The sequence below is a fragment of the Gavia stellata genome, chromosome 13, assembly GCF_030936135.1.
Source record: "Gavia stellata isolate bGavSte3 chromosome 13, bGavSte3.hap2, whole genome shotgun sequence".
Taxonomy (NCBI): domain Eukaryota; kingdom Metazoa; phylum Chordata; class Aves; order Gaviiformes; family Gaviidae; genus Gavia; species Gavia stellata.
In genome coordinates this window covers 17577258-17591742 of record NC_082606.1, presented here as the reverse complement: position 1 = coordinate 17591742, position 14485 = coordinate 17577258, and the positions used below count along the sequence as shown (strand labels likewise).

Genomic DNA, 14485 nt, shown 5'->3' with positions numbered 1-14485 from the left:
CCCGGGGGAGACCCAGTTCTGCGTGGCTGGAATAACAAGCTCCTCCATTCATGATGTCTGTCTGGTTACCGCCACTCTGAAAAATCTGTCTCAAGTGAGGCAATCAAGTTGTCTCTCAAGCAGAGATGGAAGGAAACTCTTCTCCTCAGGGAAAATAACACGTAGCTCTCAAATATATATAAAGTTTGAAAAATAGTGTTTTGTAGGGATTGGATTCTTCTGCTGTTCTTTCCTCCTGCCTGAAGTGCATTTTTTTTTCAGGTTCTTGGGAACACAGCCACATGAAGAGCCACATAAACCAAGGTCGTCTTCATATTCTCTTCCTAAAATAGGTCCTGTACAGAGGGCAATTCAGCAGCGTGCCTTGGCATCCCACACCTCCTGCCTGAAACAGGGAGCAGGACAGGGCTCAACCCTCTGGCGCTTGGTCTCCTCATGCCGCCCCAAGCTGCAAGGCAGAGCCAGCTGCAACATGGAAACTCTTTCCCATACAAAAATAGACAGAGGCCATGCGTGCCCCAGCCTTCACGTGACAGCAATGGACCATGGCCCAAGGCAGCTGAACCTGCAGCTGGAAAGTGCTATACCCTCCCTATAATCTGCTGAGCCACAGCCCCTCCAGGCTTCTCAGTGATAATACTCCACTGTTCTCCTCTGTGGTTCCGTATTTGTCTGGGGCTTTTTGAGCTGTAAATACAGAGCAATGTCTTATGTTAAAAATGGCCAGATCACATCAAATTAACTTTTTATCTAAGCCAGCATCTTGCCTCTGCTCCAACCTGCTGCAGATGCCCAGAAAATCCACACGAATAAAGTCAACATATACCCGATATTATCCTTGTGATTTGTGGCTCAGGAGCTTTCTAAGCTAGATTTGGTGTCATCTTCATTTTTTCTTCTAGAAACTCATACAATTGTTTTTGAATCTATTTGTAGACTTTCAACACCCTACAGTGAGGAGTTCCATAGCTTCACCTACTGAGAGGAGAAAGATCTTCTGCACATTCATGTTTTGGAGTAAATTATACTTAATGGTCATATATGCAATAGGGTTCAAACAAGCTCCTCTGCCTACAGGACCAAGCGAGTCTTTGGCATATCTTTGCTAAAGCCAAGGAATGAAAAGGGGCCATGTGGTGTTTGACCAAGCTGCAGCTAAAAGTCTCAGCCATCAAAAAAGATACTTCTTTCCTGCTCGTTCGATATTATTTAGACTTCTCCAGCTGCCATGTGCATGCGAGACCAAGAAAAGGCAGTAGGCACTGTTCCAGATTTGCACAGCTCTGTTCTGAGTCCTGCAAGGTTCAACTCCATCCAAATGCATCCTGTGAAGATGTATTTGCAACATCATAGAACTGGAATGCACCCTCAAAGGGGACAAAACCCCTGTGGCAGGATGAGAGCCTGTGGGATCAGATGGAGCTCAGAACTGTAGAAAAAGTCTCTGAACAACTGAGGGAAAAGAATGAAGCATCAGGTTTGCAATCTCTAGCCAAAGGGCTTGGGGAGCAGCGGAGAACAGCCTGTTACACATTGCCCTCTAACGGCAAAGAGCACGTAGTGCAGGTGGCAATAAAAAAATTTGCAGATTTTTTTCTTAATGAACAAAAAGACAATCTGCAAACAATTTGCTTTAACCCAAGTGCAGAGTCAAGGTGAGCAATAACTAGCACTGCTTTGGGAAAAAGCAATAATGCTGTGGGACTGAACCTGTCCATCCGAACAGGGTCATTAGCAGAAGGTGCCAGGCACGGGCCTTACTAGTGTTCCTCCATCAGAGAGCTTGGGCGGTCCTCTCAGGTGCTGGGGATGGCAGCTCTCCAGATTTCATCCCGTGCTCTGGACACAGCTCCTCTGGCAAGACTATGTCCATGGCCAGCCGGTGTGCCCTGCCACAGTGATATTTTAAGGTGTCCACTAAGAGCTGGGCTGAAACTCATCTCGCAGTAGAAAAGTCCATAGAAGGGAACAAATTTCAGCTACTATGAATCTGTTATCTATGGGGATAGAGTTGAAAACTTTTGAATCCCAGTCATAAAACCCCTCTAAAAGTGACACCCATACACACAAGAGGCACTCAAGATGGAACAAGAAGTAGTTTCCTGCTTGTGAGCATCAACACTTTTGTCCTGCTGATACAACATTAGCATATTTGATTTGAAACCAAACCCAGTTCTCCTTACTTGTGTCAATGAAGACAGCATCCACATAGATTTTGGTACAGAAGGAGCCCAAGATAAATCCACAGGCTGGTCCAAATACCAGCATCGTAAACAGGATCCCTACAAGGAGAGAGAAAACAGAAAATTAGCTCTAGGCTAAGGTTATTCATCGCAAGTTGTTCCGCTTGTCTCCTGCAAGATGCTATTGCCCTACTGATGCCAAATAGATAGGGATATGTCTCTGTGTCAAATGCTTCAGGCAAAAGAACACCCTGAATGCCTTTTGCTTTTCCATATCTCTTCAGGAAAAAGAATAGATGGAGCTCTGATAATGCTGAAGGATTTCTATTGAGCTGAGAAGACAGTGTGGATGTATACCGTGTTTTGGCTGGCTGGCTGCTCTAAAAGATATCTTACTCAAAGTCACAAGGTAAAGCAGACCTGCCTTCTCCCCATGGGGAAGTCTTTACTTTTGCCACCTCCAGCTAAATTCCTGGTAGACAGGGATATTTTCAGAATTTAGGGCCAGCAAATCTATGAAATGCAGTGGTGTCACAGGCTGCTGGATAAAGTCCTTTTACGTAAGTAGGAGCACTCTTCCAAATCTGTGAAGCCCTTCTCCCCATCATACCCCCACAGCAAATATTCCCCAAGGCGCATGGCTCTTCCAACCTCTCACAACCGCTTACTCCTCCTGCAAAACCTGCATGAAATTGCCAGTGTAAAGCCAGGTGAAGAGCTATTATGAGTAAATTATTATTTGCTTCAATATAATATTTAGAAGCATTTATTGTCACTCCCTTTTTGGCCCTGAAACAAGAACGCTACAGGCACACCGCCAACTCTCAATTATCCAGGGCAGAAAGGCAGGGGGACACAAGGGTAATCCAGAAAAAGAAGCAGCAAAGATACCGCAAAACATTTGTAAATTAGACAATAGGAACATATTTGGTACCTTCACATTTGGAATAGAAAACAACAAGAAGTCCTTAAGGACCCTTGTAAACGGCTGTCCGACGGAAGCACAGGCAGGCCTGAGCAGCACAGAGCGGAGCAACACCCGCTCGTTCGCTCTGGGACACGGCATTGCTGATGGAGCCATGTGCCCGGTGAGGCTCTTTGGGACCCTCAGCCAGGGATGCACTGGCCTGTGCCAGCACCAGCCTTGGTGCCACTGCACTTCAGAAGTGCCCACAAAGGAGCTTAGTCACATCTGGGTGCTTTGTGCGCTCTCCTTCAGCAGCATGGTACATCCCACATCTCTCTCCAAATCTCTCTGGGGGTGCTGCCCGGCATCTCGGTGCATTTGTAACACACTTCATCACAGCTATCTCAGCCCTCAAGTTCCTTAACTGGAAACTTTTAATTCCCAAGTTCTCTCTCTGTGCATTTCTCAAGACCTGAAGGAATGATCAGAGCTGCAAAATATCCCCAGGAGACCACCAGCCCTACGCAAGGCAAACCGTACCTGCTGCTGACAGCTTAGCCAAGCAGAATAAGGTGGTATGGTCAGGAACACCTTTGCCTTCATTTTTAAAGTGCAGAGCGCAAACTAATTCCTCCAGGTTTGTGGCACTGTGACTTGGCTGGATCAATAATGAGGTACAAAGCAATGGTGTTGTGGTTTGACCCCAGCTGGCAACTAAGCACCACACAGCCGCTCACTCACTCCTCCCCGGTGGGATGGGGGAGAGAATCAGAAGGGTAAAACTGAGAAAACTCATGGGTTGAGTTAAAGACAGTTTAAGAGGCAAAGCAAAGGCCATGCACATGAGCAAAGCAAAGCAAGGAATTAATTCACTACATCCCATGGGCAGGCAGGTGTCCAGCCATCTCCAGGAAAGCAGGGCTCCATCGTGCATAACCGTTACTTGGGAAGACAAATGCCATCGCTCACAACGTCCCCCCTTCCTCCTTCTTCCCCAGCTTTATACGCTGAGCACGACATCATACGGTATGGAATATCCCTTTGGTCAGTCTGGGTCAGCTGTCCCGGCTGTGTCCCCTCCCAACTCCTTGTGCACCCCCAGCCCACTCACTGGTGGGGTGGGGTGAGAGGCAGAAAAGGCCTTCACCTGTGTAGGCACTGCTCAGCAGTAACGGAAACGTCCCTGTGCTAGCAACACTTTTCAGCACAAATCCAAAACAGCCCCATACTCACTACTATGAAGAAAATCAACTCTATCCCACCAAAACCAGCACAAACGATGTCGCCAGCCAGCCACACGTGCAGAAACCCAACGTGTTAATGACTTCACGGCTATCACCCACAGAAGTAAGAGGAAGAAACAAAGGCGGTGGAAGGAAAAAAGCATCAGGTCATATGAGCCGCGGTAACGAGTCACCGCTGTCAGGACAGCAGCAAAAGCTGCAATCCCTTGCCCCGTCTCAGCTCAGCTCAAAGCTGCAGTGACGGCACTGCGTCGCAACCCATGCTGTCAGCTTAAACTAGTCCCCAGGGTCTCTGCGCGTCACGTCCATGCCAGCAGTGGAGCAAGCCATCTCCCCTCCCGCAGTCACCTTGCCCCCGAGCACTGGGTTTGTGCTCCATGATGCAGCAGTAAGTTGGGGAATTCGTGCTCCTCAATCGGCAGAGCTTCTTAGGAAGCCCGTGCATTGCTCCCCTGGGGATCTATAAAGCTTCATGTAGGAGATTCCTGTCCCTGGTTACCTGCAGAAGCAGTTCATGGGATGTGAAATGAGGGAAGAGACAGGTTAGGAGAGCAGGAAAAAGGGATTTCTTTCCCCAGCACACCCAGCACCATCTCCTTCCTTGCCAGCCCCAAGGCCTACCCCGCTTGGGGCTATAAAATTTCCAGTGGCATTTTATAATATCCACATTGCATTTTTTTGGTCACTAGATGGCATTAGTGCCTGTCATTCAACCCATGACTGCCATGTGGAGTGGGCTAGGTGATGGTGCAGCCCACCCCAGCTCCCCATATACGATCATGAATGTACTCCTGGGGGTCCTACAGCCCCTGGGAGGATCGCACTGATGGCAGGGCACTGTCTTCACCCACGCATCAGCCATACATGCAATCAGGCTGCACTCTTTGGCTGTTTACATGCAGGAAATCACAGATTTTAGAACAAATTGTTCTAAAACTGTTGAGTTTTTAGTCTTAAACAGACAGCAACTAGCAGAAGAATGGCCATGGCTATTACTCTACTGAACCAGCCATCAGTCAAAGACCAGGTTAATCTTTGATGACTGAACATTAATTATGAATTTCTATGTAATTATGGTCAAGCGTGTAAAGACACACTGGGCCTCATATTGGTTGGAGCAGTGCCTGAGGCAGTGACAAACAGAGCCCACGTTTTGGATGAGGAGCCCTTGGATTTCAGGAGGAGTCATAACATTGCACTGCTCTTACTTCCCTACCCTAGAAGGAGTAAGGGGAAGGAAAACCTAGGCAGACCTGAGCACCTCCTCTTTCCCAGTCCCACATCCTCAGCCCAGACCCTGGTACCCAGCACTGGAGAGGGCACCGCCAGAGAAACCTGCTCCTCCAGAGCGGCCTGAGGGTTCGCATCCCCAGGGATGACCCTGTCCAAGGGAAGGTTGCTGCGGGCACCAAAGCATCCTGGGCTGTGACAGCTTTCCCCAGGCACCAAAGGGGCTGCTGAACTGCTGGTGCCATTGTCCTGACGGGACCTGTCTGGGCAAGGAAAAGGACTGCGTGGCCGTCAGCTGATTCAGGGCACCCACAACGGAGGAGAGGGCAGCTCTGGGCACTGCAGGGCTCGTTTAAGACCTTGAGGACAGGATGAATCAGGCATGACCTTCTCTCCACAGGCAGCAGACCTTTGTTTTTCTTTCTTTTTTTTAAAAAAACCCTATTGCTGGTTGATGGTTTTCTGTAAGTGTTTAACAGCTCTGGAGAACTGGGAACACACCAAAATTGCTATCTGGCACTGATGCAGACTCACACGGCTAAGCAGGCAGAAGGACAAGGAGCAGTTCTAACACTCTAGGCAACACCTTTGGGTGTACCGGTGTTGGGTTGAAGAGGGACAGAAGTTTGTCCCATGATGATCTCCGAACCACAGGCAGGGCTGTCAGACCGTGTGTATACAGGCAAAACCACAGGACTGAAGTGTGTTTCACGGAGCAAAGGGTAAGACAAAGAATGTGGAAACAGATCACCCTTCACCAAAAAAACCCAGGGAATACTTTCTCCTTTTTCCAAAGCAGAAAAGAGCAGGGACCTTTGGCTAGTGATCCATCAGCAGCAGGGAGATGCTTGCAGAGGCAGTGAGCTCAAACAAAAAGCGAACCGCAAGAAAGCTGCAGCCAGTGCAGGTACACGCAACAGGTGAATGCTGCCTCTCCTCGCACCATCTGCATCGCATGGCAAACCACCACTTCAGAAACAAGCCGTGGCCTCAGTTATTAAAATACCACATTTCGTATCCTGGTGGCTGCAAGCTGGAAGGCATCATTCACTCTGAAATGTTCTCGCTAGAGGGCAATGTGGGATAGAGAATCCACTGACCAGGGAAACGGGTATCTAAGATTTTACAATAAGATATTAAATTATTATTCACCTTTAGGCTAGCTTAAGAAACCCTCATGTTAATTGTGTTTTCACTTTTTCTATAGTTTGTCCTAAAATCAAGAAAACAACCGGCTCACCCCATGCCCTTTTCGTTACCTTTTTTCGAGACTCCAACAAAATCCTACTGTTGCAGTAATAGTATTTCACACTTTTATCTCACAAATCAAGCAGGTTTTGGAAAAATCTAAGGCATGGACTGTCACGATGGATTATTGAGAGCACGTACAGAGCCAGACCATGCTCAAGGATCAATGGAGCACACCGCTGGTCACAAGAATTAGGCTATGAGGCGACTGGGATACTGCCTGTGGTTGAACACTTATGTGGAATTGAGGGCTCAAGGGGAAATTAGCCAAGTTAGAATTAGCATAAGACATCCTTCCTCTTTTGAGAAATTGTGCAAAATTGCTAGTCACCCCGGTTACTAGGAAAAACACTTTCCACATCATCCACCATGAAGCTGCTGCTTACTAGAGAGGAGGTCTAGCAAACCCCCTTTTCTCAGTCCTGGGGGTGCTGCTAAGGATAAAGATGTGCTGAACTTGCTAGGTCTTTTCCCATGTTTCCTTCTAACTTTTAGATCATCCTGATTTGATAGAGCCAGAGGGCACTAACACCAGAAGCAAACAGATCAAAGGTCTAATCCTGGCTCCATCAGTCTCTTGTGAGATTCCCACTGATGGCAACATAACTGGTGATCAGTATAGGATACTGCAGCCTCTTCCCTTCCTGGGCTTAAAAGTTATTTCTATTGCTCAGAGCAGCACATTCAGTAACAAACATCCTCCTCGTGAGGAGGAAGGGAAAACATCCAATACTGCCATGGGAACAAATGCTTCTTGCTCTGTAAGGCTGGCTGACCTTCCTCAAAGGGGTCTGTGCTTGGTCCTGCATCCAGCGTTTCAAGGAGTGGGGCTTTGCTTTTCCGCAGTGTAGTTAGCCCTACACAGCCCAGTGAAAAGCAGGATGAGAAAGGTTTCTCCTTTGTGCAATTTGGTGGTTTTTTTATTTTTAATCTTAGAAATTTTTTTTATTTCTTTCCAAATTATGGCAATTCTTAGAAATAAGTCAAGAGCTGTGAATTAAAAAACAAAATGACCTTGCTTTAGGATAATTCAAACATTTGTTTGAGAACTCACTCATTTCAGTTTGGGCCCTTTTAAAGCAAAATTACATTTTATTTTGAAAACAGCTAACCATTTTCAGCTTTCCTGCTCTATTCCGTTCACCTCTCTCCTTGCCCCCAAAAAGGCAGGAAAAAAAAAAGAAGCAAGCCAGGTTGGACTGAGAAATGAGAAATACTTTCCTCCCCATCTTTTCAAATGCAACAATTTGCCAAATCCTACTTTGTCCTGTCAACTAACAGACATCTTCCAGGGGCTGAGGAAAGGACTGGGACAGAGAGGAATATTAGCTCTGCCGTTTTGTGATGGGGAATTTATCACTAGTAAGGCCCAGGACTGATAAGGCAGTTTCCCATTACAGCAAAGGGAAGGAGCAGCAGTAGGTACCACTACATCTGTGGAGAGACTGTGGCACAGGCACGCTCAGTCACTCATGCAAAGTGCCCAAGAACCAAGTTGCAAAGACAGGGATAAAGGATGTCAGTATTTCAGGAATAAAGAGCTGTCCCTTGGCGATCCAAGGTGCTTTCCAGCAGCAACAGGATCCTGAAACATGAGCGAACTTGTGTTGTTTGCTGCGTGAAACAGGTGAAGCATCAACTCGATCTATATAACGAATTAACTGGGGACAGTAACTCCCAGCAGAAACCCTCCTGGTTGGAAACAAGACATTGAGGGAGACGCAGTAAGGCTTGCCAGCCTCGCCGGGCTGCAGCGAGGAGGCATTGCAGGTACAGTTCACTGGGGAGTAAGAGCAGGTTCAGCGCACAGTCATGGGCTGAGAATAAAACCAGGGGCAGCTAAAAGGCAGCAAGTCACTTCGCTTCAAAGCCTCGGCCCCACCAGGGGCTGAGGACACAAGCAAATTTATTTTGTAGAGCTGCCAACAAGCGCCAGGTGAAGATGACGAGGGTAGGTGAGACAGGAGGAGGAAAAGCAGCATGTCCCATGGCGGGACAGCATGCAGAGCTATAAGAGCAGGAGCTGTTCCTCTTACTGAAGCCACACATGTTTCCCATCACGCCCCCATTTCTACTTCCCAATCCCCTTCCGATACGGTGTGTCCTACGTTTGTTCTCTTCTACCCACGGGCTGAAGAAAAATGGTCAGGCGTGTGGGTTTTGTTCATAAAGAAACTAATGCACTTTGTAAGGGGGTTTAGAGAATAGTGGTAGGAATGTCAGAAGTACCATATAACGTGGAGAAATGAGAACATGAAAAAGTCACGTTAAGCTGTCATCTTGTCCTATCTCACATTCCTCCTAAGTCCTGACATGAAGCATTACCAGCATCTGCCATTTATTTTGCCCAATAATAGACTATGCAATAACATATAACAGCAGGATACGTATTTCTGACTTACTCCTCACCATGCTTAGATACAAGTTAAAGCCTGCTTCAGGAACATACCTGAATCAAGCTCTTTGGCTTCAAAGGAACTGGCCCAGGAACACAGAAGGTGCTAAGCCAAGATTTTATCCCCAAAGACGTTGAAGGCTTCTGTCCTTGCCTGCCCCGATATCAAACTGATCTAAACATCAAATCTCCCAACCAAGACCCAGTGCCGCTTCCAGGTTACCAGCACAACGATCTTCTTCATGCCTTTGCTCTGTGCATTGGGTGCCACGTGTCTAACGTTCAACTTAAAGCACAGTTTTTGGAGATACATGATTCGGTGAGCATCTCAGCTTGGTACCCAAGAATCCACCCAGCACTGCAGAGCCATCTTGCACCTCCACACAGGCATCCTGCTGCCAGGACTGAACTGCTGTTCATATTTGTGCTAGCCGGTTTAAAGCCTACCTTGAGCACACCTTCCTGAGCTCCAGTCACCAGCACAAGCACACCCTGAGCCCAAGAGTTGCCAACCTTCCTGACCTTACCAAGTGGCAGATCGAGATGTGATTGACAAACACTCACTTTGGAGAGCTGGAGGAGAAAAAAAAAGGACGGGAGACTACACTGGGAAACATCAACGTTTCCCCAGTGTTCCCAGCTGCTGGATGGGGCTGGGTATGGAGCTGAATTTACAGTCTCCATGGCCCCTGACCGCTCACTTCTTCCCAAAGCCACCCTGTCAAAACAGCCCTGCTGCCAGTCCCAAGAGCCAGCACTAGCAAGAGAAGTCATGCTCCAACTGTTCTCAAAGTGAGGGCTTATTTGATGCTGAGAGGAAGAAGATTTGTTCATGATGCACCTTGGAAAAGTTCAGATAGATACAAAGGTCCCATGCGAAGCAACCTTCTGCCAATAAAGCCCTGGAAATCACTGTAAGAATTGCCTCCAGGGACTTGCAATCACATTTGAAGCTTGCTTAAGTCATCCAGACACTTCTGAAAAATACTGCTTCCTATTTCCACAGCAACCTGGGTCACCCTTTTAGGAAGGGCTGAGGGCCAAGGTGCACATGCACAGATTGCATTGATCCAGTCTGTTCCTCCACAGGTTTGTAGGCAGTTGAACCAGATGTGCTTGAGTACCAGGGAGTTAAATAATCTCTACAACATGCCTCGAAACTCTGGCAAAGCAGCGACACTTCCAAGATGATCCATAGAGCCAAGGCCCAGATGCCCAAAGCATCTTCACTGCTCTTAGCTGCGAAGCAGTTGAATATGGACCATCAGAAGTGAATTACACAACGTTTCCCAACCATGGGCAAACCCCAGGTGTTGCAGAGGATCCTGTTTTATTAAGCCATGGAGATGTCACTGGTATCTGTTGGGTTTATGGTCCCCTTGAGCCAGGCTGCTCCTGCCTTGGCATTTTCATGAAATTAGAGCATAGGAGGTGGTGCACTGAGCTCCCAAGGAGCAACACACCTTCAGCAAAGCATATGGCCAAAGCAATGCCCGTTCCCTCTTGCACCACCCCATGGGACAGCTTTGGTGGGCAAAAAGCCGATCACTTTGGAAGATGTGGGAAACTCTCTGTGCTGCACAGCTACCGTCGTCATCGCATCAAGGAACTACATTCCCTGTGGAGGAATAGATCGGGGGGCGAAATGTGCTCTCTGTCAAGGACGATAGTGACCAGCTGGTTCAGCGAATATAAAAAAATGCACGTATGGGGTACATGGAGGACGGCAGAGCACACACACACACACTGCCACAGCCCTGGGGATGCTGCTGGGAACACGGGACAGCATCCTGCCAGGGATATCATCCCCAGCCCCCTGCCTGCTGCAGGAGCGAGCTCTTTCTAAAAGCACAAAGGGAACTGGCTTTACAGAGCACGAGATAATCTCAAAACCCTGCTTGTCCCACATTTCCCGCTTCGTGGAGGACAGGGCAGGCAGATGCAAAGGGATTACTGGAATGCCGTAATTCCTGTGCTCTGCGACCTGCCCTTAAAGAGACACCAGCCCAGCGCAGCCCGTGGGAATCAAAGGCACAGCGGTACAGACTGGAGATGCTGTATTCTCCTGCGCACAAGGCACTGGCCCTCAAGGGCTTGGGATAAAGGCTTCTGCACGCGCACCCGGTGGGCAGAGCCCGTCGCTTCAGTAGGTTTTCTCTGATTTCTATCAGTTGACGTAACCTCAAAAACGCACAGTAAGGGTAGGGGGAGGCTGTTTCCCAGCCAGATGGCTTCTTCCTGCGGCAAAACCCGCCGGAGTCATCCGGCACTGCCCATCCTCCCCAGCAGACGGCATGCCCACGAGCTGCCCCGTTCCCATGTGGGTGCAGGGGTGCCTGCATTCCCTCAGAGCCCAGCAGCAATGCTCAGCCCCCGGGTCTCTCCTTCCCAGCTTTCCTAGAGACAGCTTTCCTCATTTACTGTGGAAAGATGTCATTTTTCCTGCCACTTGACTCCTTGTCTACAAAACCAGCTGCCCATCACCCCGTCCCGCTCCCTTAACGCTCCTGCTTATTTGCACCGCTGCGATTGACTGTAGGAAACCCGAATAGGTGGCGGTGGACTGACGGCATGTTTTGATTTGTTCTGCTTCCTCGGTGCAACCACTGAAGCGAAGGGAATGTTCAAACAATCCTGACAGATGTTTCCAAGTGCCTGCAGCTGTCGATTAATGAGGAGCAACCTCAGGATAATTCACTTTAATGTTTAGTCTTTGTTCTGATGGGCATCAAAGTGGTTCCAGCTCTGTACTGGTATGAGATGAGGCGGGGAGGAGGGAAGAGGTTGGGGGGTTTCTCCCATCTGTACAGTACCACACATAGTATTTATTAGTCTTGCCTTCAGGAGCTCAAAACCAGTAGACCCCTCAGATGGGGACATCTATTTAGGGTTGCTCAAGGGATGCCAGAGACTGGGAAGGATGTCTGGGCACTCCTGAGCTAGTGAGAGACTGAATTCCATGCTCAGCCATGACCTTCTCGAGGACCAGTCACTGCATCTCATAATTTTTCCACCTTTTAACAAAGGCTCGTCCCTCCTTGTGAAGTGTTGCAAGATGCAGTGCTTTAGTAATCGGGACCCAAAATGCATTAGAACAAACATCTGAATTTTGGTTCTGAGCTCTTCTCCTTGATTCCACTGGAACAGCTCACTGCCGGCATTTGTGTGTGCAATACAACACCTGGAAAAAGAACCAACGGCACTGTCCTGCGACATCCTATTTCTCGCTGTTGGACGTGCAGCTGCTTTTGGCCAGTGAAACAGCTCCAGCAAGCAGCAAGACTACAAAGCAGAAGTGTTGGATTGAATCTGACTTCTCCCATTTCCGTGGGACCGCTTGTGATGGGAACCCCATAGAGGGGCTCAGTATTTGATTGCCCTGCCTTTAGCCAGTGAAATAAATTATTACCTAGTTTGAAATCAGGCAGCCTTGGACATCTCCCATCAGCTTCTTCCCCTCTTCTCCTATCAAACCTTTCCATCAATTTACAAATCACGTTCTGCAGCCTGTAAAATCAGCTCCTGCTTCATCAAGATTTATTTTTTTGATGCAAGCTACTCACCACTGTATGGAAACGCTGCAGAATGACTTATTTACCCCTGTGTTTAATAAGACTTAATGGCTGTATCTAAAGCTGGTTGGGGGGTTTCATTTACTTATCAAGAGGCAGGAAAAAAAAGGCACCCATGCTACAGATATAACAAACTTCTGATGTCATTCTTTCCAGGGCTCCAGAGAGAGCTCTTGGCGGTGGCCTTCCTCCTGCCTGCTGAAAAAGACTACTTAACTTCTTCACAGCACAATTCTTTGTTCTGGCCTATATTTAGCATTCAGTTGCTAAGCCCTAAAGAGGTTCCTAGAACTTGAAGGTATGTTACATGGAGGTTTCCCCCCAGACTACCAGTGTCCCTTTAAATATTGATTTCCATCAGACTACAGGATTTCTCCAAGGAAACGTCTGCTGACTTTGAAATGAAATCTGATTCCTATAAACAGGTATTCTTCCTGGCGAATTACCCTGCATTTTCAATTCTTACCAAGCCTTAGTTTGTTTTATCAGGAAATCCCTGTCCCCAGCACTATCAAGGCTACATTTGACAGGATCAATGTTATACCAACAGCTGACAGTGCCAGGGGATCCTGATGCACGCACATCATGTTCGCAGAGCAGCACAAAAAGTGATTGGACTTTTGCATTAGGAGCACAAGCTCAGCAGCCAGCCCCGAATTTTCCATAGCGACTAGGTGCACTTCTGACAGCTCAAAACCACACCCATTAGCTGGCTTGTGCCCTCATTCTGATAAGCCCAGAAATAAAGAAAACCCAAGCAAAAAACAGCACCCCCAAACCAACCAAAACCCCAGCCCAGAGCCCTGTCTGCATTGGCCTTTAGGTGCCTGCTTTGCCCAGCTCCTGAAACAGGATCACCAAGATTGCAGAGAAACAAATCATGCAATGACAAAAGCTCCACAACTCCCAAAATTGCATTTGGAAGCAAAACAAAAATTAGCGTAGCCAATCTGTGAGCTCTGGAAGGTAAAGTACAGAGATGCTCCCACTACAAAAGTCTTGGGATTACTTCAGTCCCACCAGTTGACACTGGGAGCAAATTGTTCCCTGCTCCTGAAGGGTTTTCCTCCTTAGCATCCCAGTCCCCTTCCAGGCAGCGGAGGGACTGCTTGCTGCGTTTCTCTCCTTATTGATGGGAAGCTGGAGAAGAAATTTGCTTATGCTAATCAATCCCTGGCACCAGTCATACGAGACACTAATCCACTAGCAATCTCCATCAGTCTCTGCATATTTAACTAAAGCAGTGAACACTCATGGAGGATTATGAACGCAGTAGTATTGTTGTAGCAGTGTTTTCCTACTTAGGCTGCAATCACTCTGACACCCTGTCTCCTAATATTTACATACACTCTACGTATAAACAACCTGCAGAATCGCATCTGTCCATGCAAGCATCTTGGTCAGACACTCTGCCTACAAAAACACACGCACTATGTGGTGATTTAATAGATTTCCCTGCACCATACAATGTTGTCTCCATTACCCTCTTCAAAATGCTTATGTTCATGGCGGTTATTTACATAAAACAGCATCCTTGAAGGTATACATATTGCTTAATGGTCATAAAAGATACATCTCTTCCTCCAAAGGATTTACAGGTAGTTCAGACATGCACTGCAAGAGACTAGAGATTCAGGCTGGGTTAGGCAAACTCTTGAAAAAGAGCTTAATATTCTAGTTTTCCATCACTTTCTGCAAAAAGCAAA

At 47.6% G+C, this 14485-nt stretch overlaps 1 protein-coding gene across 1 annotated transcript in view; it reads right to left on the bottom strand.

Moving 5' to 3' along the window:
• Window positions 1–14485, bottom strand: part of SLCO3A1 (solute carrier organic anion transporter family member 3A1) — a 142117-nt gene that overhangs the window by 25689 nt on the left and 101943 nt on the right. Inside the window, exon 3 of the mRNA XM_059823994.1 lies at window positions 2184–2282. Within this exon, the coding sequence (XP_059679977.1) occupies window positions 2184–2282 (99 nt within the window). The remainder of the gene's footprint in view (window positions 1–2183; window positions 2283–14485) is intronic.